Below are 23,986 nucleotides of genomic sequence, written 5' to 3' on the forward strand. Positions count from 1 at the left end.
TGGGCGAAGGTGGGTGTGGACCTTTTTCACACGCTTGGCAGGGACTATGTAATCGTCATTGATTACTTTTCAAACTATCCAGAGGTCAAACGCCTGCACGATTTGACATCGTCCGCTGTCATAAGGGCATGCAAAGACACCTTCGTCGCCACGGCATTCCGATTACTGTCATGTCGGACAATGGGCCCTGTTTTGCCAGCCAGGAATGGTCTTCCTTTGCTGCTTCGTATGGCTTCACACACGTGACGTCCAGCCCTCTGCATCCCCAGTCCAATGTAAAGGCGGAGAAGGGCGTTCACATCGTCAAGCGGCTCCTCTGCAAGGCTGCTGCTGCCGGATCGGATTTCTGCCTAGCCCTGCTAGCCTATCGCTCGGCCCCACTAGCCACTGGCCTCTCACCAGCCCAGCTGTTGATGGGTCGTGCCCGCAGGACCACTGTGCCATCCATTCTGGTACCCACAACCAACCATGCTCCGGTACTACACAGAATGCAACAGCAGCGCATTCGCCAGAAGAGGGCATATGACTCACGGGCAACTGATCTTCCCGCCCTGGCCCCTGGAGACGACGTCCGCATCCACCTACCAGAAGGTGGCTGGTCAGCACCTGCCGAAGTTCTCCGACGCGAGGCTCCCCGCTCATTCCTGGTTCGCATGCCTGATGGATCCATTCGTAGGCGCAATCGCCGGGCTCTTCGCCTACTTCCACGCTCACTACGGGAACTTACACTGACACTGCGCCCTCCTGTTGTTCCTGATATCAACTTTGTGGAGCTTCCTGCCACCATGCCCCTTCCGTCGTCGCCCGTGGCCAGGCCCATTCCTCAGCCGGTGGATCCAGACCCACCCTTGAGGCGGTCAACCCAAATTCGGCACCCACCAACTAGACTGGACTTGTGAGCCTGTTTGTACATTGAACTCATAATACCACTGTGTTAATATGTTCCTGTTCTTCCTTGTCGTTACAGGAGTACGTTTTGTCATTCAACATTTTCCCGTTCTTTGTTTATGGTACAACCTCGTTGTTATGTCGCACCCTACATCGCCCCTTGTATATAGTTTAGCCCCATGTACATGCTGTAGATATTGCACACACACACATTCAGCTGCACTCAGTACACATCTCTATTTATAACCACATAGGCACATGTTTTTGTAAAAAAAGGGGGATGTCATGATATTCAGGTAAACATCATAGCACAAACATACAAATACATACTGATGGACAGATCAACGGACCAATCAACACACACACAACACCACAACCAATCACAGGCAAGAGCATACACAGTACAAAACAGGGAACACGACACTTCCTGGGCATTCCAGCAGGAGACAGCTCAGGGCACAGAGCTCATAGCAAGCCACTCAGACATCCACCATGTGCTGAGTGCCACTACAAGATAGTATTAGGAATAGGTCCACAGATTCTAGGGTTATGATCAAACCTCCGTAACCAGTTTACCACTGTAAATAAATGATAATAATAAAACTTGAGTTGAACCATTCGCAACCGTGTTGGTTCGTCTGTGTAGCAGAGTACCCAACACATCAGTATGTTTATTCATCTCTGCTGTTTATGGGACTTTGCAGTGTGCACATTTATTGTTGGCAATTTGAAAATAATTTATTGGCTTAAAGCACTTTGGGACATCCTTGGGTCATGAAGGGTGCTTTCTTTTCTTTCTTGATGAGATCTGTACAAAAGGTATTGGAACAGGGCTGTGTGATTTGCTTCAAATCACTGTGTAAGACTTTATTTTGCTAGACTTAGTGCCTGTCAAGTGAAGGTGTGTTTACCCTCTTCTTTGAAATAGTAAGTTGACAGGATGTGGTTGTTAATAAATTTCACAAGGTTGAATTTCTATCTGAAAACCTGTATTGGGAATGGAAGTGGTGGTGTTGTAAAAAATACATGGGTTTCCTGCCTGCACATCCGCACCAGGGTCTTAGGTACCGATACTTGTTTCTTTGGGCAGGCATCCTTTCCATCTAAGGGTCTTTTGAGGAAGGCTACACAAACAGACAGAAACAACACCAGTAGCACTGAATGCTGGGAGTACTGTTTGGTGCAGTAGGTTGGCACAGTAGGATCCGGATTTGAATCCACTGAAAATCAAATAGACAAACAGTTTCACTCTCTGCTGACTTCTTGGAATCCTAAAAGCCTAACTTTTAATTAAGCTCCGATTGGCCAAGGCAGAACCTATTATTGTAACATAATGACAATCTCACTTAAAGACATAGGAATGCCTAGTATGGAAAATGATAACTGTCACACTGTGCTATAATAGGCAATAATCTTTTGAAGGCTGAGGATAAGGTGCTCTACTTTGCACCTGGCTGCGTTTGATGCAAACATGTGGCCAAATGGGCCAAATGTTCCTTTCCCCAGTACTGACAATATTTACTTGATAAGAATGTTCTTTACCTTCCACTAAATAGAGAAAAAAAAAAGAAAATGAAAAGGCAGAATTTTCTGGTTTGCACAGCTTCCCAATTATATAGTTTTTAAAACTAAATTTAGAGTGCCCAATTATTATTATCTTTTTTCCAATTAAGGGGCAATTTAGTGTGGCCAATCCACCTAACCTGCACATCTTTGGGTTGTGGGGGTGAAACTCTACGCGGACTGTGACCCAGGGCTGGGATTCGAACCCGGGTCCTGAGCGCTGTCGTCCCAGTGCTAACCACTGTGCCACGTGCCGCCTCAATTATACAGTTGACAGAAGAAATGAGTTGTTTTATTTTGCCTGGGATTTTGCATTAGTCCCTGATCTTTCCAATGAAAATTTATTTGACCAGTATTTAGTGCTATATCATTTTGACTTTGACCCAACAGAATATGGACCAACGGGGGGTAGCTCGGTGGCGCAGTGGTTAGTACTCCTGCCTCACGGGTCACTGTCCGTGTGGAGTTCATACATTCTCCCTGTGTCTGCGTGGGTCTCACTCCCACAACCCATAAAGATGTGCAGGGTAGGTGAATTGGCTATACTAAATTGGCCCTTATTTGGAAAAAAAAAATTGGGTCCTTTAAATTTATTTTTAAAAAAAGAATATGGACCAACAGGGCTTTAATATCATGGTTTAGTTTCAACCTCTGGGGGTCTCCCAAGCAATTGGGGGCCACTGGGTGGTCAGGCTTTGGGCAGGGTGGTACCCTGGCACACATGTTGCCACCTGGTTACTGTGGCAGTGCCACCTGGATGCCACTCTGGCAATGCCCAGGTGACACTGCAGGCTGGCTTTGCCAAGGTGTCCAGCTGGCATCTTGCCCCTGCTCGGGATTGGGCTTGATGACACCCTAATTCATAAGTTAGAGCATTGGGGGGGTGGGGGATCCAGAGGCCACAATAGGGGGGGTCCAGATATAGGGGCGCCACATAAAAATGGTACCCCAATCTCTCCCTGCACTGGTGTGCAGGTAATGAGCCTAAGTGCGGCGCGGCGGTGCATTTGTCGCCGAGGCCTAAAATGAAGCATTGTCTCGTATAATAGTGGGGGCGTTCTCGGGCACTGCTAGATGTGTCCCAAACGGTTCATTTCCACTAAATCGCGGCCATAGTCACTTGTAATGTAGGAAACATGGCAGCCAATTTTTGCATAGGTTTCTACAAACAGCAATGTGAGAGTGGCCAGATATTCTGTTTGAAGTGTTGGTTGAGACATAAATGTTGGCCAGGGTATCAAGGGAACTCTTGTTCTCAGCTCTGAATATGGTTTTGGGATCTTTTTCGCCCTCTGAGAGCACAGACAGGGCCTCGATTTAATGACACTGAAAATGTAGCTAATAGCACCTCTGACAGTGCAGCTATCCCTCAGTACTGCACTGAAGCGCCACCCTAGAATTGTGTACTCCAGGCCCGAGAGTGACATCTGAGGCCATGATTTTCTGACTCAGAAGGAAGACTGCTAGCCGCTGAACAAAGGCTGACCCTAATGATGAAGGACTGGAAGAAGGTCAGCTGCTTGCCTTCTTGAGCATATGTGATATCTCATCCAGCCCGGGAGCCTAGAGGGGGAGAAAGAGAAAGAGTGAAACCTATTAACAGTGGATTTGGCTCAAGTCTGCTTGTTGGGTGACCTCTATTTATTTAGAATGGCAGCTAATCTCAAACATGGGTCAGCATGCAGTAAGCCATATTAGTATTGTAGAATTCAAAATAAATTCAGCACAGAAAATGTAGCTAATAGCATCTATTCATTTAGAAAATCCCCATTTTTATTAACCATACCAATCAAAATAAGAGTTATGGAAACAACTGATCATGCTATTAATATTTTAAAAATCAATATTATCATTGGTTCTCAATCAATTAGGACACTTCTATGTTCACTGTCAGTTTGCTGTTCTCTGGGGATATGTGATTCAGTACATTTATCTGTCTTCCACCCACTCTTGTGTTCCCGCCTTCAAATCAACCAGCAAGTTGCACGTTTAAGACAGCAAAGCAACTATTTCTTGGAAACGATTTGTAGGCAGGTTGTTTTTTTAAAAGAACTCTCCACTATAAATCATTCTGATTTTATTTGTTAAGTGAGAAGCTGGAAATTGTTGAATTCCCCAGTGCAGGGAGTCAATGCTTAAGGTTGATGACTAATCACTTTGTGCACAGTCGGGGATTCCAGCCCTGAAGCTAGATTGTAACAATAATTTGGCTTGTTGGTTTCAGTCGAAGAACTCCACAGAGTTTTCCAATTGCTGACCAAAGAAGCCTTTTTCCTCTACTTGTTGGTCACTTGCCACAACACACCCTAATTACAGACTATTCCATGACCACTGTTTTTTTGCAGCTTAACTGGCCAATAGGACATACAACACATTTTGGCCGTGTCTGACCCGTGTGTTGTGCTTTTGTCTCCTGGCCTTCAGTCCTCCTTCCCTGAGGTGAAGTTTCTGACCTCTGGCAAAGTGCATTTGAGCAGCTTGTCTGAGAAATTAAACAGACAGATTTTAATAGCAGGCAGGCAGGCCGGGGCCCAATAAACTTGGTAGTGCTCAGACACAGGCACAAAACCATCTTGGATTGGGAGCAAAACATTATCAGGGAAATGTGATGTTCAAAAATTATGGTTTTAAGTGTGTGGTAAAAACTGAAGGAGCATTCTTTGTTTTCTGACTGAAGATGCCAAAATGATGTCTTCTAAACTGTTTTCACTGTCACCAGTAAATAACAGATGAACGTTGTATTTGTCTGTGGTACAGAGAATGAAATGCGTTGGAAGTACATACTGAAAGAGTTAGGTGAAACCGGAAATCTGTCCATCAGAATGACGCAAATGGACTAAGCAAAAAAAAGATTGCATATTATTCTAAGTTATTCGTGAGAGAGAATAAGTTCCTTTAGCCTTTTATATTTAATATGCCCATCAACAGCTGTCTGAAGATCTAGAGTAGTGAAATGTTGGTTTTAAGGTGATTATATGATAAGCAGATGGAAAGTTTAAAAAAACCTTGTGCTTGCTGTTACTATCCATATTCAAAAGGGTGAAGGAATTTAGTTACACTGCTTTAATTCTGTCTTATTGGGTTTCTTCACTTAAAGCCACATGTGGGGATTAACCCTGAAGACTCTGGTCGCCTTAAAACATCTTTTGTAGCATCAATTTACATCTAAATGAAAACTAAGAGCATTCTCCTGAACTGCATGTGCTAATTTTACGGAGAACTGGTCATGGGCAAAGCTCTTGCCTACAAAACATAAAGAGTATCGACACGAATAAATGTTCACAACAACCCAGCTTCCACCCCCTCGCCCCACCAACTCCAACAATCCTCTCCACACCCCGAGCTCAGTGAGATTGCCCAGCTTGTAGCAAGGCCGTACCCTTGGTTTGTTCTATATTTGCCGAGCGCATCCATGGGTGGTGTAAGAGTACTCCCTGGGCAAGTATATGGAAATAAAATCACTTCAGAACCCCGTTCTTGATTGCTGTACAGCACCTCTTGACAAAACTGCACCTGTGTTATCATTTGACTGTGATGCCCCCTGGTGTTGAACAGTCTGATAACAATCACCCACAAGGAGTTCGCATTTGAATTGCTGGTTGCCATAATGTACCCTTCAGGAGTGGAGGGAGGCGGGAAAGTTGGCAAGCAAAAGCTATGAGCAGCCAGGCAACTGTTAGATTAGCATGAGGAACTACTTGGCATATTAGCATGCGGACTTGTTTGTTGTAGCTGTGAGAAACTGTGAAAACAAGTTGATGGGGTAGGGAACCTTTCCCATTCAATAAAATGACTACTGACAGACCCACAGGTCAGACTATGCCTGTAGATTAGAACTCTGGAGGGAAGCTCACAATGCAAAGAAACCACAAACTATAGTAGGGAAATAGGATTAGAATGGGTCACTCCCATTGACGAGCTAGTATCAGTAGCATGATAGGCTGAACGCCATCCTTCTGTACTGAATTGTTCGTGACCACTCCAAAGTTTACATACTCAAGGAAGATCCTTTCTCATTGCTGTGTCTCTAGTTCAAACACCTGGAGAGTGAAGCTCTTGCTTGTGTAAATAAATAAAACTTTGAGGTTGCTTAGTATTTAATTCTTTTTAATTTCCAACAGAAACACAAAAATACTGTAAATACGGAGCTGGTCCATAAACTTCACCCAGTTGTCTCAAAAGGTGCTGAAGGGCTGATAGTTTAATTTTCAGCATTTTATTTCAGATTGTTGTAATCTGCAGTTTATTTTTACAGAACCATGAAACAGCTTGTCTGTTGATTGGGTTACGTAGATGGTACAAATTTTGCATTTTATTTTTTTGCAGATTGTTGACGAACTGGGGAATGTAAAATTCTGCATTGATGCAAGCCAGGCTGGAAGTGGGAACTGGCTTAAATACATCCGTTCAGCACACTCCTACAACCAGCAAAATTTAGTAGCATGTCAGATTAATGATCAGGTGAGTTACCTTCATGGAACCAAATCCAGAATCCTGTTTTGGGGCAATTCCTACTGATAAAATGCCAGGTATGAAACTAAATATAACTGCATGTATATTATCCAACAACATGAATACTAACCAGCATCCGTTCATAAATTTGAAAGCAACGATTAAATGTTACACCAAAAGAGAAAATGCTGGAAAATCTCAGCAGGTCTGACAGCATCTGTAGGGAGAATAAAGAGCTAACGTCTCCCTACAGATGCTGCCAGACCTGCTGAGATATTCCAGCATTTTCTCTTTTGGTTTCAGATTCCAGCATCCGCAGTAATTTGCTTTAATTATATGTTGCAGCAACATTGAGCTGGAATTTAGCAGGAGTAAAGACTGTACTAGGTTAATGTGTGCTGTATCCAGTCTTTCTCCTGTCCTATATTGTGTGTTAGCTGCCCCAAGGCAAAAACGCTGCTGTAAAATAAACCCCCTAACTGGCATATCTTGTAGTAATATATTTTTAATTCATCTGTAAATCTATTTCTAAGAATGTGAGGTGATCTCATTGAAGTGTGCAAAATTCTTACAGGGTTCAATACTGTAAATGTAGGATGTTTCCCCTGATTGGGGATGGGGATGGAGGTGTGCTCTGGGACTATGGGGCATAGTCCCAGAATAAGGCGCAAGACTGAGATTCAGTAGTGGTGGACCTTTGGAATTTTCTACCCCAGAGGTTCATTTTGTGAGGGCCACGAAGAATTCAGCACGAGTTGAAGGATAGAAAGAAATAACATTTATTTACAATAACATATATATATACACACACAACAGCAGCAGCAACTCCTTGCTGCTCACTCTCCTCTAGCCAAACTGGCCAGCTTTATGCAGGGAATCTGCTAATGATTTCTCTGCCCCCCCTCATTGGGGAAGCTCATACTCCCGAAGGATTGTGGGATTGCCATTAGTCCCCAGCCAGTGGTAAGCAGGCAGGTTATAACATCCCTCCCCCCACCCAAAGTCCAAGGAATCCACCGAAGACCCTGGCGAAGGAGGGCGTCGGACTCGTTTTGCCGCAGGCCGGACACCATTTGCCCGAGGCGCTGGATCGGGCGGCGTGTAACGAGACGGAGAACGGCGCTTCTGTGATGAACGGTGTAACGGTTGGACATCCACGGCCCGTGGGCCCAAGGATTCCCCCTCTGAGGCGTACTGTGTCTCCATCTCGGAGTCGGAGTCCGCTGCCTCCGTCAGCTCGGCGTCCCTATCGCCACGTGGTTCTTCAACGACCTGTGCAGGCTTGGGGTGCGGCACCAGAGGAAGATTGTGAGGAATACTTTCCACTGTGTCTGGTCTCTGTGGCTGTAGAAATGAGCTCCGGGGGCAGGGAATCTTTGGAAGGGATGGTCTTTGGACCGAACGTGGTCTACATGCTTGCACTGGAGATAACCCTGGGCTTGCACCTGGTAAGAGCAAGGGCCCGTTTTGTGAAAGATTACGCCAGGGACCCACTGGGCACCACCAGCAAAATTTCGAACGAACACTGGGTCACCGGGCGCAAACTGGCAATTCGGCCGATGCCGAGAAAAGCCCTGTCCCTGCCGTTCTTGTGTGCGGCGTACTTTTGCGCCAATGTCAGGGAAAACCATGCTAAGGCAGGTACGAAGTCTAAGGCCCATTAGGAGTTCCGCGGGAGCTACCCCAGTCACCGCATGTGGGGTGGTCCTATGTGAAAACAAAAAACGAGCCAGTCTTGTGTCCATCGACCCGGAAGACTGCTTCTTTAGGCCTTGTTTGAATGTCTGCACTGCGCGCTCCGCCAACCCATTTGAAGCCGGGTGGTATGGGACGGTGCGGGTATGGTGTATGCCGTTCATCTCATGAACCTCGCAAACTCCTCACTTGTGAACGGAGTGCCGTTGTCCGTGACCAGCATCTCGGGGAGGCCATGCGTACTGAAAGACAAACGCATCTTCTCGATTGTTGCGCAGGACATTGTGCCTACCATCTTATGCACCTTTAACCATTTAGACTGGGCATCGATTAATAGAAGGAACATGGATCCTTGAAAAGGGCCAGCGAAATCCACATGCAAGCGCGCCCAAGGCCGCCCTGGCCATTCCCAGTGATGTAGGGGCGCGGCCGGCGGAAGCCTCTGATGCTCCTGGCAAATGGCGCAGTTTTGGGCCACCTTCTCAATGTCGGTGTCGAGGCCTGGTCACCAGACATAACTCCGGGCCAACATTTTCATTTTGGTCACACCCGGATGCCCATTGTGCAAGTCTCTTAGTATCAGCTCCTGTCCTTTTTCCGGGACAATCACACGCGTCCCCCACAAGAGGATGCCGTCTTCCACGCTAAATTCTGACAGCTTTGAGGAAAACGCCCGCAACTCGCCTGGGAACTGTCTGTGCTGCCCACCATACAGGACTATGTGCCGAACCTTTGACAGGACTGGCCCCGTCTGGGTCCACTCACAGATCTGTGATGCCGTGACAGGCAAGGAGTCCATAAAATTCACCGGTCGTGGGGGTCGACATGGGGCTGGTCGATATAGGCAATCAGCTCAGTGCGTCGGCATTTGCTATCTGGGTTCCTGGTTTGTGCTCCAGAGAATACTCGTATGCAGCGAGCAACAAAGCCCAGCGCTGGATCCGTGCAGAAGCAATGGGCGGTATTGGCTTATCCTCTCGGAAAAGTTCCAGCAGAGGCTTATGATCAGTCACAATAGTGAAGTGGCGGCCATACACGTGCTGGTGGAAGCGTTTCACCGCAAAGACCACCACCAGGCCCTCCTTCTAGATCTGCACGTATTTATTTTCCTCTGCAGTCAGTGTGTGGGAGGCGAAAGCTATCGGCCGCTCGGCCCCGTTCTCCAACTTGTGGGACAGGACGGCCCCAATACCATACGGGGATGCATCACATGTGATGAGTCCAGGATCATAGTGGGTTAGTAACCCAGACGACGACAATTGTTGTTTTACCCGCCGGAAAGCGGTTTCTTGCGGCTGACCCCAAACCCAGGTGTGATTCTTCTTTAGCAGAAGGTGCAAAGGGGCCAGTGTAGTTGCCAGATTGGGGAGGAATTTCCCGTAATAGTTTACGAGACCGAGAAAAGAACGAAGATGCGAAGTGTCAGTTGGGGTGGGGCCCTATTGAATTGCGCGCACCTTTTCTGCGACGGGGTGCAAACCTTCGCGGTCCACCCGATAACCTAGGTAGACTACTTCCTTCGCCTGAAAGACGCACTTTGTGCGACGTAAATGGACTCCAGCCTCTGAAAAGCGTCTAAGGACAACCTCCAAAGTTTCCAAATGTTCCTGCTCCGACGTCCCTGTAATCAAAACGCCGTCTAAGTAGACAGCAACACGCAGTAAACCTCTCAAAATGCCCTCCATGACACGGTGAAAAATAGCGCAGGCAGAGGATACCCCAAAGGGCAACCGTGTATATTCATACAGGCCCCGGTGTGTATTAATCGTTACATATGGCCGGGAGGCAGGGTCCAGCTCCAACTGTAGATAGGCGTGACTCATATCTAATTTCGTGAATGAGAGTCCACCTGCAAGCTTTGCGCAGAGATCCTCTATGCGAGGCATTGGATATCGATCGAGCTGGGAAGTCGTATTCACTGTAACTTTATAGTCGCCGCACAAGCGAACTGTGGCATCTTGCTTCATTACAGGTACAATTGGCGTTGCCCAGTCAGCGAAACGGACGGGCCTGATAATACCCAAAGTCTCCAAACGAGTGAGCTCCCCTTCTATCTTCTCGAGCAAGGCATAAGGCACCGGGCGCGCCCGGAAATAGCGCGCCGTGGCTCCTGGTTCGATTTGGATACGGGCTACGGCCCCTTTTATTTTCCCCAAGCCGGGCTGGAATACATCTGGGTACCATCCGAGCACCTCAGTCAACCCTCCAGAAAATGTTTGGAGGATGTACTGCCAATGCAGCCGCAAATGGCGCAACCAGTCCCAACCCAACAGGCTGGGCCCATGGTTGTGCACCACAATAAGTGGGAAACGCCCCTCCTGGCATCCATAAACAACAGGGGTCATCGTAGTTCCTGCAATGTCCAATGGTTCCCCCATGTAGGTGACCAACCTGGCCTGTGTGTCGGTTATTGTAAGGGTCTGTATACCCTGCTTGATGCGGTCGAATGTCCTCTGGGCGATCATGGAGACCACTGCGCCAGTGTCCAACTCCATCTCAAGCGGGTGACCATTGACCCATACTGTCACCTTAATGGGGGCCACACAGGGAGCTGCCACACAATGCAGCTGCAGGCAGTCGTCCTCTGTCTCCACGTCCTCTGGAGTAGTCGCTGCAGGTTCATCCAAATGGAAGGTACGGTCCCTGGGCTGGCCCCAGTTTCTATCGGAACGACGGCACTTCTGGCGCCCCCAGGACCGGCGTCCACGACGGGGTCGGCGCCCACAAGTCTGACACGGACATGGCTCCTCATCCATTGGTTCTGGAGAAGGCCCGCTTCGGAGAGGAATGTCCGATGGCCACTGGCGTCGATCCGGACGTCGCCTCGCCCAAGGTACCTCAGGGGTGCGGGAAGACGCTTTCAGACGGAAGGGGTTGCGCCCCAAGGCATGCACTTCCATTCCCTGTAGCTCCTGCACTCCCTGTTCTGCGCTCTCTCGGGACAATACTATTTGAATGGCCTGTTGAAAAGTCAATGTTGGCTCAGCTAACAACTTTCTCTGGGTGGCCACATTGTTAATACCACAAACCAAACGGTCGCGTAACATTCCTGACAAGGTCTCACCATAGTCACAGTACTCCGCAATCCTGCATAGCCTGGATAGAAAGTCGGCAAGGGATTCTCCTGGGGTCCTCTCAGCGGTATTAAACCGGTAACGCTGGTCTATCGTGGATGGGGTTGGGTTAAAATGTTGCCCCACGAAGTTCACAAGTTCATCAAACATTTTGGTGTCCGGCGCAGCTGGGTATGTAAGGCTCCTAATCACCCCAAACGTATGCGGGCCGCAGGCGGTGAGCAATATAACCACCTGGCGCTCGTTTTCGGTGATGTTGTTTGCCCGGAAATAGTAACGCATCCATTGTGTGTACTGGTTCCAGCTTTCCAGCGCAGCGTCAAAAACATCCAAACATCCATACAGAGGCATGGTGTAATAGAAAACAACTTCCAACCTGTATCCAACAAAAATCCAGGCAGGTGGCTTCAGCAGTGTAGACAGCTATTCACTTTAACACTCATCGCCAGTTTTGTGAGGGCCACAAAGAATCCAGCACGTGTTGAAGGATAGAAAGAAATAACATTTATTTACAATGACATATCTATATATATATATATATATATATATATATATATATATACAACAGCAACAACTCCTTGCTGCTCACTCTCCTCTAGCCAGTTCCAAATTGGCCAGCTTTATTTATGCAGGGAATCTGCTAATGATTTCTCCGCCCCCCTCATTGGGGAAGCTCATACTCCCAAAGGATTGTGGGATTGCCATTAGTCCCCAGCCAGTGGTAAGCAGGCAGGTTATAACAGTTCAGTAATTGAGCATGTTCAAAACTAGAGATTTCTAGATACCAATGACATGAAGGAATACGCGGAAAGTGCAGGAAGATTGTATTGAGTTGGAAGGGGCTGGTTTAGCACACTGGGCTAAATCGCTGGCTTTTAAAGCAGAGCAAGGCAGGCCAGCAGCACGGTTCAATTCCCGTAGCAGCCTCCCCGAACAGGCGCCGGAATGTGGCGACTAGGGGCTTTTCACAGTAACTTCATTTGAAGCCTACTTGTGACAATAAGTGATTTTCATTTCATTCAAGATCAGCCTTAATCTAGTTAAATGGGGAAGCAGACTCAAGAGGCACAATGGCCGATGCCTGATCCTATATTCCTACATTGGCTTGAAAATCATGAAGCCCTGGATGTAAAGAAATAATTTTAAAAAATGGGTAACAAATATGTTCCTTGTTTTCGCATTGCCAACATATGAGCATAAGAGCTAGGGGCAGGACTAGGCAATTCAGCCCTCAAGTCTGCTGTGCCATTCAATACGATCATGGTTTATCTAATCTCGGCCTCATCTCCACCTTCCTGCCCACTCCCCAGAACCCTTCATTCGCAACTCATTCATAAACTATCTCCTCGAGTGTTCTGGTGCCCAGTGTACTCTGGGGTAGAGAGTTCCACAGATCCACGACCACTTGAGTGAAGTAATTCCTCCTCATTCCTGTTTTAAATCTGCCACCCCTTAGCCTGAAATGACGGCATTGCACCAACTGTGAACAGACAGCTTTATTATAAGAAAAAAACCCTGTACAGTCTTAATTCAAAACCAGAGCCTTCCTTTCTCTTTCTGCTTTTCCCATGTTACATAGGGTCACCTAATTCTGGTCGATGACCCTTCATATCAACCATTTTTAAAAAGGTTTTGAGGGTGGTTTTACAGCATTGTGCTCTTCCGAGCAGTAATCCTCACCATTTATCTGACCTGAATCCTAAACAAAAGCAATTCTTAAAATAGTTTCTTTTTCCATTTTAAAAATGTCCTCATCAGTTTATGAGGTACCTTTCTTTGTACTCATATAGAACATACAGTGCAGAAGGAGGCCATTCAGCCCATCAAGTCTGCACCGACCCACTTAAGCCCTCACTTCCACCCTATCCCCGTAACCCAATAACCCCGTCTAACCTTTTTGGACACTAAGGGCAATTTATCATGGCCAATCCACCTAACCTGCACGTCTTTGGACTGTAGGAGGAAACCGGAGCACCCGGAGGAAACCCACGCAGACACAGGGAGAACGTGCAGACTCCGCACAGACAGTGACCCAGTGGGGAATCGAACCTGGGATCCTGGTGCTGTGAAGCCACAGTGCTATCCACTTGTGCTACCGTGCTGCCTAATTGTGTATACCAACCTGCTAGAATGACCTAAAATGTCCTGAGGCCCCTTCAGACCTTCCACGATCTACCAGTTCTAAATAGCCACAAAGAGAGCCATGTTTTAATGTAGTTCACGAGTGTTCCAACTGTTCCCCAATGACCACTAGCAGCCTTTGGCACTTAGTCCACAAAGTCCAGGCAATATGGTGGCCCAGGAGGTTTACTGCGGCCAGGTAAAACCAAGAACCTGCAGGTTTGGAAAGGACCATTCTTTGCATTGTTGCCTCATTGGTGGCTGAATCCTACATCACAGTAACAAGATGTGTCGGGCATCAGTAATTTGACTTAGATGCAGCTTATTAGGTACCATAGCGTTATGAGTCGCAAAAAGTTGGTTTACAGGTGCAACAGGTGATTAAGAAGGCAAATGGAATTTTGTCCTTCATTGCTAGAGGGATGGAGTTTAAGACTAGGGAAGTTATGCTGCAATTGTATAAGGTGTTAGTGAGGCCACACCTAGAGTATTGTGTTCAGTTTTGGTCTCCTTACTTGAGAAAGGACGTACTGGCACTGGAGGGTGTGCAGAGGAGATTCACTAGGTTAATCCCAGAGCTGAAGGGGTTGGATTACGAGGAGAGGTTGAGTAGACTGGGACTGTACTCGTTGGAATTTAGAAGGATGAGGGGGGATCTTATAGAAACATATAAAATTATGAAGGGAATAGATAGGATAGATGCGGGCAGGTTGTCTCCACTGGCGGGTGAAAGCAGAACTGGGGGGCGTAGCCTCAAAATAAGGGGAAGTAGATTTAGGACTGAGCTTAAGAGGAACTTCTTCACCCAAAGGGTTGTGAATCTATGGGATTCCTTGCCCAGTGAAGCAGTAGAGACTCCTTCATTAAATGTTTTTAAAATAAAGATAGATAGTTTTTTGAAGAATAAAAGGATTAAGGGTTATGGTGTTCGGGCCAGAAAGTGGAGCTGAGTCCACAAAAGATCAGACATGATCTCATTGTATGGCGGAGCAGGCTCGATGGGCCAGATGGCCTACTCCTGCTCCTAGTTCTTATGTTCTTATGTTCTTAAACTCCAGAGGCGGTCTTCCAATCTCCTGTGTATGTATCCCTGCAGAAGATAAAATGCTTACACAGACTAGATCAAGTTCAAAGCTACTTTCACACCTCCTCTTGATTTTACTTCCCATTCAAATTGTCACAGAGTAATATTGGGCAGGGTGTAATACCATTGAGTTTCTTGCCCAAATGTTAGCTTAAAATAGCCTGTTTTCATACAGTTATGTAGATCCTCTGGGGTACATATTTTGTTTGCAGGGGGTCCATAGTAGCATCAGGTTTCTCTCTGGTTGACATTCAACTTCTCTATATGTCAACTTTCTCGGGGTAGTGCAGCTGTGTACAAAAACCCATATAAAGACATATCAGTATTGTCATACCAATGAAGGGCCAGTTAGAAAGCTGGATATGTTTGTTTTTACTGTGAATTGCTCCAATAAGCTCCATCTCTGATCATAACTAGTGATTAACAGTGAGGCAACATCCCATCAAGGTCTCACTGCAGACTGTTGCTTTGGCTCGGGTAGTGTGGCTGATGAGTAGTTGTTCCTGGGTTCCTGTGAGAGCAATGTCTGAGTTAGTTTGAAAGCCCATGCTTGGAAACTGTAGCCAGGTGACAAGGAAAACCGGGAGAGAGATAGCAGAGAAAAGCGACTGAGGTTCTGAGGTTCACCTCCTGCTCAACCTTTTTCGCAGCACTAGAATGATTTGAAATAGAATACTGCAACAATAAAATGGTTTGACCTCGCTATAACACCCACATAAATGTTGCAAAATCCTGCCTTGACACCTTGCATCTGCCCTCGCCACACCTTGCATCTCTGCAAATGCTTCCTTCGTTTACAATTTGATATAGCACATACTTTTGTCTTGAACTTGCACTTAAAACCCTGCACAGCCTTCACTTCCCCACCTCTCTCTGTAACCTCTTCCTCTCCAATCTCCCACACTTAAAAACTCTCGTGAAACACGATGATAATCGTCCACGTTACTCGGGTTCATTGAAGTTCCCACTTATGGGGTGTGGGGGACATATTTAAAAAGCTTTTTAGTGACTTCCAAACTCTTCATTATTTGGGGGATCTTGTATGGGCAATTTGCAAACAAGCACTATTTTAAAAAGAAATTCATCATTTAGGAAAATGAAAATTCATACAGGAGCGTCCCTAAGGATTAAAATCCATTAACTCTTCATCATTGGAATTTTTATTATTTATGTATGAATTAGGGGAAAGGAAACCTGATTTCACGCTGGAAGGTGCAGCCAAAAAAGTTCAGCAATAAGGGAGCTCAGTGAAGCGGCTGAAAGTCGTGCAGTGTTTTGAGACCCAGAGCTGTACTGGAGATTGCTGGGCTAAGCCCTTGATGCTGATTGACCGCTTCTCCTAATCAGGCCTGCATTAGGCCAGGCGTCTTTGCCAGAATAACGAGTTCCACAAGTGCGGGCGGTTGAGTAGTAGCTGGAGTAATCCCTGCTTCAGTCGCACCCCCTGCAGGTTGATGAGTGACTGGTTGGATGCCCCTTGTGGTAAAGGTGACCTTTCTTGGGTGGCAAAGATTTTGGGGGAGCTGAGAATGAGAGGGACTGATTTTTCTTTAATAATCAGAACTTGGAAACTGGCTTTGAGTTTACAAAAAAACTTACCGCCTTCATATCAAATTCACATTATTTTCATCAGTAATTTAACGAGGTCTTAAACCGGTCTATATTTTAAACAGGTGAACAGTTTTGTTAAAATGGCAAATGCTTTAGGAATCACCAACAGTACCTTCAGTCTTCAACTGGTTAATTTGACACCAGTGGATTGGTCCCTGTCTGAATTTGTTTTTGATATCGTTTTAGCTGCAAACCTGCAGCCGACTGAATCTGTTGCTGAAACAACAGTAATAATTGTTGCCATCACATAATAATAAAGGATGAACAACAGGAGAACGTGCAAGTGGACGCTGGTCGCGACATATCTCGGCCAGACGACAAGGAGTCGATTTAATCCAATGAGAATGATAAATGCAACATCTGCTGGAAAGTTGTAGAGGACCTGGGTGCTCTTCAGAAGTGAGGGGTTCTCGAAGGCCAGCCAGCTGGTAGCTATGAATGGGTCTGTGTGCGAGGTAGCTGTCAGCTCCGAATGATTGATAACCCAGTACTATAAAGTGAAGATCAGAGCCTTCCTCTTCACACTGGACATCTAGAGAGCCTGATACCATGACATCATACTTTCAAATCCACTCAGTCTTTTAAATTGTCCCTTCAAGGATAGGAAGCAGATTTGTGCCAAACAAAAACCGGCAGACTTGAATTACCAGCATCGGCTTAAATTGTGTATGAGCTAAAATGATTCTCTTGCCAGAAAAGAAAAGCCACTGAGTTTTCTGGCCTAGCTTGTGTCCCAAGTGATTTGTATTTTTCATTTTTAATCCAGAAACAGTTTTAAAAATGTTTTATCATCGGTCCTCCTCATTAATTTATGAAAAGCCATTAACTCCTCAAATTAAACATGATCATATGTGATCAAATCATTTACATGGTCTCACCACTCCTACCTTTATTACCTCCTCTAGCCCTACAGCCTCTAAGAACTCTGCATTCCTTCAGTTTTGACCTCTTGTGCGTTCCAACTTCCTTCACTCCATCATTGGTTTCCGTACCTACAGCCATCTGGACCCTATGCTCTGAAATTCCCTTCCTAACCCATAATCTCTCTATTTCTCCTCCATTAAACCGCTTCTGAAAACCTACCTCTTTGACCAAACCTTTGGTCATCTGTCTAACATCTCCTTCTTGGGCTCAATATCAACCTTTTGTTCAATTGTAATCCTGTGAAGCACCCTGGGACATTGTTGCTTGTTAAAACTGCTACATTGATGCAGATTGCTATTGTTGATAAACATCATTGCTTGAATAACAATTAAATTATTGACTATGGTTAGCCTAACAATAAGGTCTGAGATTAAGATACCTGTATTGGATACGTATAATGCACAGATCAAATGCCAATGGGATTTCAGAGAATCAACCAGGTCACCAGATTTTCTGTGGTTGCTAATTTATTAATGTGTTAATTCTGTTACTGTATGTTTTCAACAGTGAAAACATGGTTTTCCCGTTCGATAGCTGTGGTTGTAAATTTGGGGATAAGAAAGGGAGTCCCCAAGAGTGTCAGTATTTGTCAGGGAATTCCAGTATGTCCAAGTATATGTAGGGAATTTCCTGTGTGTGCCAGTATTTGTAGGGAATTTCCTGTGTGTGCAAGTATTTGCAGGGAATTTCCTGTGAATGCCAGTATTTGCAGGGAATTTCCTGTGAATGCCAGTATTTGCAGGGAATTTCCTGAGAATGCCAAGATTTCCAGGAGACTCACCGTGAGTGCCAGTATTTGCAGGGAATTTCCAGTGAGTGCCAGTATTTGCAGGAATTTCCAGTGAGTGCCAGTATTTGCAGGGAATTTCCAGTGAGTGCCAGTATTTGCAGGGAATTTCCAGTGAGTGCCAGTATTTGCAGGGAATTTCCAATGTGTGCCAGTATTTGCAGGGAATGTCCAGTGAATGCCAGTATTTGCAGGGAATTTCCAATGTGTGCCAGTATTTGCAGGGAATTTCCAGTGAGTGCCAGTATCTGCAGGGAATTTCCAGTGAGTGCCAGTATTTGCAGGAATTTCCAGTGAGTGCCAGTATTTGCAGGGAATTTCCAGTGAGTGCCAGTATTTGCAGGGGGTTCCCAGTGAGTGCCAGTATTTGCAGGGAATTTCCAGTGAGTGCCAGTATTTGCAGGGAATTTCCAGTGAGTGCCAGTATTTTCAGGGACTTTCTAATGTGTGCCAGTATTTGCAGGGACTCCCAATGTGTGCCAGTATTTGCAGGGAATTTCCAATGTGTGCCAGTATTTGCAGGGAATTTCCAGTGAATGCCAGTATTTGCATGGAGTTTCCATTGAGTGCCAGTATCTGCAGGGAATTTCCAGTGAGTGCCAGTATTTGCAGGGAGTTTCCATTGAGTGCCAGTATCTGCAGGGAGTTTCCAGTGAGTGCCAGTATTTGCAGGAATTTCCAGTGAGTGCCAGTATTTGCAGGGAATTTCCAGTGAGTGCCAGTATTTGCAGGGGGTTCCCAGTGAGTGCCAGTATTTGCAGGGAATTTCCAGTGAGTGCCAGTATTTGCAGGGAATTTCCAGTGAGTGCCAGTATTTTCAGGGACTTTCTAATGTGTGCCAGTATTTGCAGGGACTCCCAATGTGTGCCCGTATTTGCAGGGAATTTCCAGTGAGTGCCAGTATTTGCAGGGAATTTCCAATGTGTGCCAGTATTTGCAGGAAATTTCCAGTGAATGCCAGTATTTGCAGGGAGTTTCCATTGAGTGCCAGTATCTGCAGGGAATTTCCAGTGAGTGCCAGTATTTGCAGGGAGTTTCCAGTGAGTGCCAGTATTTGCAGGAATTTCCAGTGAGTGCCAGTATTTGCAGGGAATTTCCAGTGAGTGCCAGTATTTGCAGGGGATTTCCAGTGAGTGCCAGTATTTTCAGGGACTTTCTAATGTGTGCCAGTATTTGCAGGGACTCCCAATGTGTGCCAGTATTTGCAGGGAATTTCCAGTGAGTGCCAGTATTTGCAGGGAATTTCCAATGTGTGCCAGTATTTGCAGGGAATTTCCAGTGAATGCCAGTATTTGCATGGAGTTTCCATTGAGTGCCAGTATCTGCAGGGAATTTCCAGTGAGTGCCAGTATTTGCAGGGAGTTTCCATTGAGTGCCAGTATTTGCAGGAATTTCCAGTGAGTGCCAGTATTTGCAGGGAATTTCCAGTGAGTGCCAGTATTTGCAGGGGGTTCCCAGTGAGTGCCAGTATTTGCAGGGAGTTTCCAGTGAGTGCCAGTATTTGCAGGGAATTTCCAGTGTGTGCCAGTATTTGCAGGGAATTTCCAGTGAATGCCAGTATTTGCATGGAGTTTCCATTGAGTGCCAGTATCTGCAGGGAATTTCCAGTGAGTGCCAGTATTTGCAGGGAATTTCCAGTGAGTGCCAGTATTTGCAGGGAATTTCCAGTGAGTGCCAGTATTTGCAGGGGGTTCCCAGTGAGTGCCAGTATTTGCAGGGGGTTCCCAGTGAGTGCCAGTATTTGCAGGGAATTTCCAATGAGTGCCAGTATTTGCAGGGGGTTCCCAGTGAGTGCCAGTATTTGCAGGGAGTTTCCAGTGAGTGCCAGTATTTGCAGGGAATTTCCAGTGTGTGCCAGTATTTGCAGGGAATTTCCAGTGAATGCCAGTATTTGCATGGAGTTTCCATTGAGTGCCAGTATCTGCAGGGAATTTCCAGTGAGTGCCAGTATTTGCAGGGAATTTCCAGTGAGTGCCAGTATTTGCAGGGAATTTCCAGTGAGTGCCAGTATTTGCAGGGGGTTCCCAGTGAGTGCCAGTATTTGCAGGGGGTTCCCAGTGAGTGCCAGTATTTGCAGGGAATTTCCAATGAGTGCCAGTATTTTCAGGGACTTTCTAATGTGTGCCAGTATTTGCAGGGACTCCCAATGTGTGCCAGTATTTGCAGGGAATTTCCAGTGAGTGCCAGTATTTGCAGGAAATTTCCAGTGAATGCCAGTATTTGCATGGAGTTTCCATTGAGTGCCAGTATCTGCAGGGAATTTCCAGTGAGTGCCAGTATTTGCAGGGAGTTTCCATTGAGTGCCAGTATCTGCAGGGAATTTCCAGTGAGTGCCAGTATTTGCAGGGAATTTCCAGTGAGTGCCAGTATTTGCAGGGGGTTCCCAGTGAGTGCCAGTATTTGTTGGGAATTTCCAGTGAGTGCCAGTATTTGCAGGGAATTTTCAGTGAGTGCCAGTATTTTCAGGGACTTTCTAATGTGTGCCAATATTTGCAGGGACTCCCAATGTGTGCCAGTATTTGCAGGGAATTTCCAATGTGTGCCAGTATTTGCAGGAAATTTCCAGTGAATGCCAGTATTTGCATGGAGTTTCCACTGAGTGCCAGTATCTGCAGGGAATTTCCAGTGAGTGCCAGTATTTGCAGTGAATTTCCAGTGTGTGCCAGTATTTGTACGGAGTTTCCAGTGAGTGCCAGTATTTGCAGGGAATTCCCAGGGTGTGCCAGTATTTGCAGGGAATTTCCAGTGTTTGCCAGTATTTGCAGGGAATTTCCAGTGTGTGCCAGTATTTGCACGGAGTTTCCAGTGAGTGCCAGTATTTGCAGGGAATTCCCAGTGTGTGCCAGTATTTGCAGGGAATTTCCAGTGTGTGCCAGTATTTGCAGAGAATTCCCAGTGAGTGCCAGTATTTGCACAGAGTTTCCAGTGAGTGCCAGTATTTACAGGAAATTTGATGTGTCTACCAGTATTTAAAGGGGTACAGGAAGAGTATATGCTTATCTGTGGGGGTTCATCCACAGAGAAAGATTTTATAACTGTTGAAGTCACCGTTTAATTCTCAAATTACTGGCCAGCTTCTGTTTTCCCTTTGTGAACTGCCATGATGTGTTTACTTGTGTTAAAGGCACTATATGAACGCATGGTGCTGTTGATTGGTTTCTTTTCCAACACAAATGCTGTTCACCAAGAAAGAAGACTTGCATTTTTATCGTGTCATTCACAAACTTTGGGATTTTCTGAAGCATTTTGCATTCAATAAAGTACCTTTTTTGAAAGGTAGTCACTGATGTAATGTAGGAAATGGTGCACAGAAATGGTAATGAGTAGAAATCTATTTTCATTGACTTTGAAGAATAAATGTTGTTACATATTAGAAAAATAAAATAAATAAATATTGCACTTGGTCAAAATGGCACAAGTGTGTCAGCCGAGAGGATTTTGTGCTAAATTTCGGAGTGGAACTTGAACTTGTAACGTTCTGATTCGGAGGCAAGAGTGTTCCCAACTGACCCACAGCTGGCACATTTTAATGAGGAGAGCCGACAATTCTGCCACTTTTTGTGGACTGAGGATACGGAAAAGCAAATCAGGCCAGAGTCAGAAGTCCAAAGGTCCTGCAAGGTGACGAATGGAAAGATTCACAGGTGGACACCAACTCTGAATTCAGTGGCCGCGATTCTCTGCTCCCGCGCCGTTTCAGAGAATCGCCTGGGTCGTCAAATTTTCCCGCGACGCCAGTCCGACGCCCTCCCGCGATTCACGGAAGCGGCCAGATCGGCAAAGTCGCGTTTTGCGCGGCGCGGTCCAGTGAATCGCCCGAGACAGGCAAAATGGCGATTCACCGGTACCCCCGCGATTCTCAGTGCCGGATGGGCCGAGCGGCCTGCCCAAAACGGAGGGTTCCCCCCGGCGCTGTCCACACCTGGTCGCTGCCGGCGGGAACAGCCTGCACCGGGGGGGGGGGGGGGGGGGGGGCGGGCGGGGGGGGGGGGCCTCAAATGGAGTCTGGCCCGTGATCGGTGTCCACCGAACGTCGGGCCGGCCTCTCTGAAGGAGGACCTCCTTTCTTCCGCAGCCCCGCAAGATCCGTCGGACATCTTCTTGCGGGGCGGACTCAGGGAGGACGGCAACCACGCATGCCAAGGCCTGGCGCGCGTAAATGACGCAGCGCCACTCTTAGCCCATTTTCGGGCCCTGAATCAGTCGGGATAGGGGCCGTTTCGCGCTGTCGTGAACCTCAACGACGGCGCGAACACTCTGTCTCCATTTCAGAGAATCGCGCCCAGTGTACTTGGGGAGGGGAGCCATTGGAGATGATCATAAGAAGGGCAAAAATAAGCTCAAAGTAGGCAGTGGAGTTTTGAATGGAACAAGGTGGAGTCATATCTAACTTAATAATCTTGAAGACTTCTGTACAATTGGTACAGGGCGGAATTTAATGTCGGTGATGGGCCTTGCCCATGACCTGGAGAGATGTCAAGAGCCTCAGGCCGCCTCTTTTCAGGAAAGCCCACCACATTGTCAACTGGGCAGCGATGGACCTTCCCTGGGATCTGGCACCCCGAGGGTGGACCCGCTCCTTGAGTGCTGCCAGCAAATTAGCGGCTGGCAGATCTTCATTCGTCAGCAGTGCCACCAGGGAGGTGGTGGCTGCCGCCGGTAATGCATCCACCGAAGGCTTAGGATCACTGAGGAACCCAGGCTGCAGGAGAGTGATGGCGACAGGGCATTATGGTGTGGGGATCGGGATGTTGGCAACAAGGGCAGCGGGTGTTTCTCAGAGGATCCCTCCCTTCCAGATGCTGCATCTCTCAATCAGACACTTTCAACAAGTACCTTTCAACAAGGAAACTCCTGGATGCCCATAAATTACCTTGACAAGCTATGTACCAATAGCGGTGCGGTGAAATTCTTAAGTGGATATTAATTGGCCTCAGTTGGCAGCAGGAAAGGAAGGCCGTCCGTGAGGCCTTCTGCCATGGATTTAATCACGGCAGAAGCAGTAAGCTGGTGGGGTTCCCACTCACCACCCTCCTGCCCGATTAAATACCCGCCTGTCATCAAACTCAACACAGGGGATGGCATTAAATTCTGCCCTTAGAAACCACTGCCATGATCAAACCTGGTTATGTTGAGTTGGTTTCCAAAGACCAAATAGCACATCAGGTCAGCAGATGCATTTCTAAACATAGCAGTGCAAAGGCTTTTCTCAATCATATTACAGCTATCAATGCCATTGCTCTAGGAATAATCCCCTAAGTAAGAACAATTAATATGTATATGAGTGTGTTCTCATATGTATTTTTTCACACATGAAGTAGCATATATTTTTTGAGCTCCTTGATGGCACAATAAAGTAAATACACTTGTTCATATATTACTGGACCAAACATTAGAAAGGTGCAAGTTTTGATGTATTGAGCCTAAAATGCAGACTTTAGAATATGTAAAAGGAACATCCCAAAAACTCCAATGCATTGATCATCAGCTTACTTTGAAATGTCACACACTACCTGTACCTATAAGGAATAACCATGTGTGAAAGACACTCCGATCAAAGGAGATAAACACATAATAAGCAATATATGAAAAAGAGATTTATTCACTACAGAATGCATCTGTGTATTACATAACCAGTTTTTACTGAAGGAGAATGTTAAAATTATGACGCAGTATTTACATCTTTGTGCAGCATTCTCTGCAAATAATGTCACAATCTGAGGACCCCCAGCAAACATTGACATGCCAGAGGGACCTTATGCAAATATTGGCACATCCTTTGGAACT

The 23,986-nt window shown here is 46.4% G+C and overlaps 1 protein-coding gene across 14 annotated transcripts in view; it reads left to right on the forward strand.

Annotated features, from left to right (window-relative positions):
* Nucleotides 1–23,986, forward strand: part of prdm16 (PR domain containing 16) — a 1,047,324-nt gene that overhangs the window by 859,129 nt on the left and 164,209 nt on the right. For all 14 annotated transcript variants that reach the window (XM_072478014.1, XM_072478026.1, XM_072478015.1 and 11 more), the window contains one exon: nucleotides 6,778–6,912. In XM_072478014.1, coding sequence (XP_072334115.1) covers nucleotides 6,778–6,912 — 135 coding nt within the window. The remainder of the gene's footprint in view (nucleotides 1–6,777; nucleotides 6,913–23,986) is intronic.

The sequence above is a fragment of the Scyliorhinus torazame genome, chromosome 16 (assembly GCF_047496885.1).
Source record: "Scyliorhinus torazame isolate Kashiwa2021f chromosome 16, sScyTor2.1, whole genome shotgun sequence".
NCBI classification, from domain to species: Eukaryota; Metazoa; Chordata; class Chondrichthyes; order Carcharhiniformes; family Scyliorhinidae; genus Scyliorhinus; species Scyliorhinus torazame.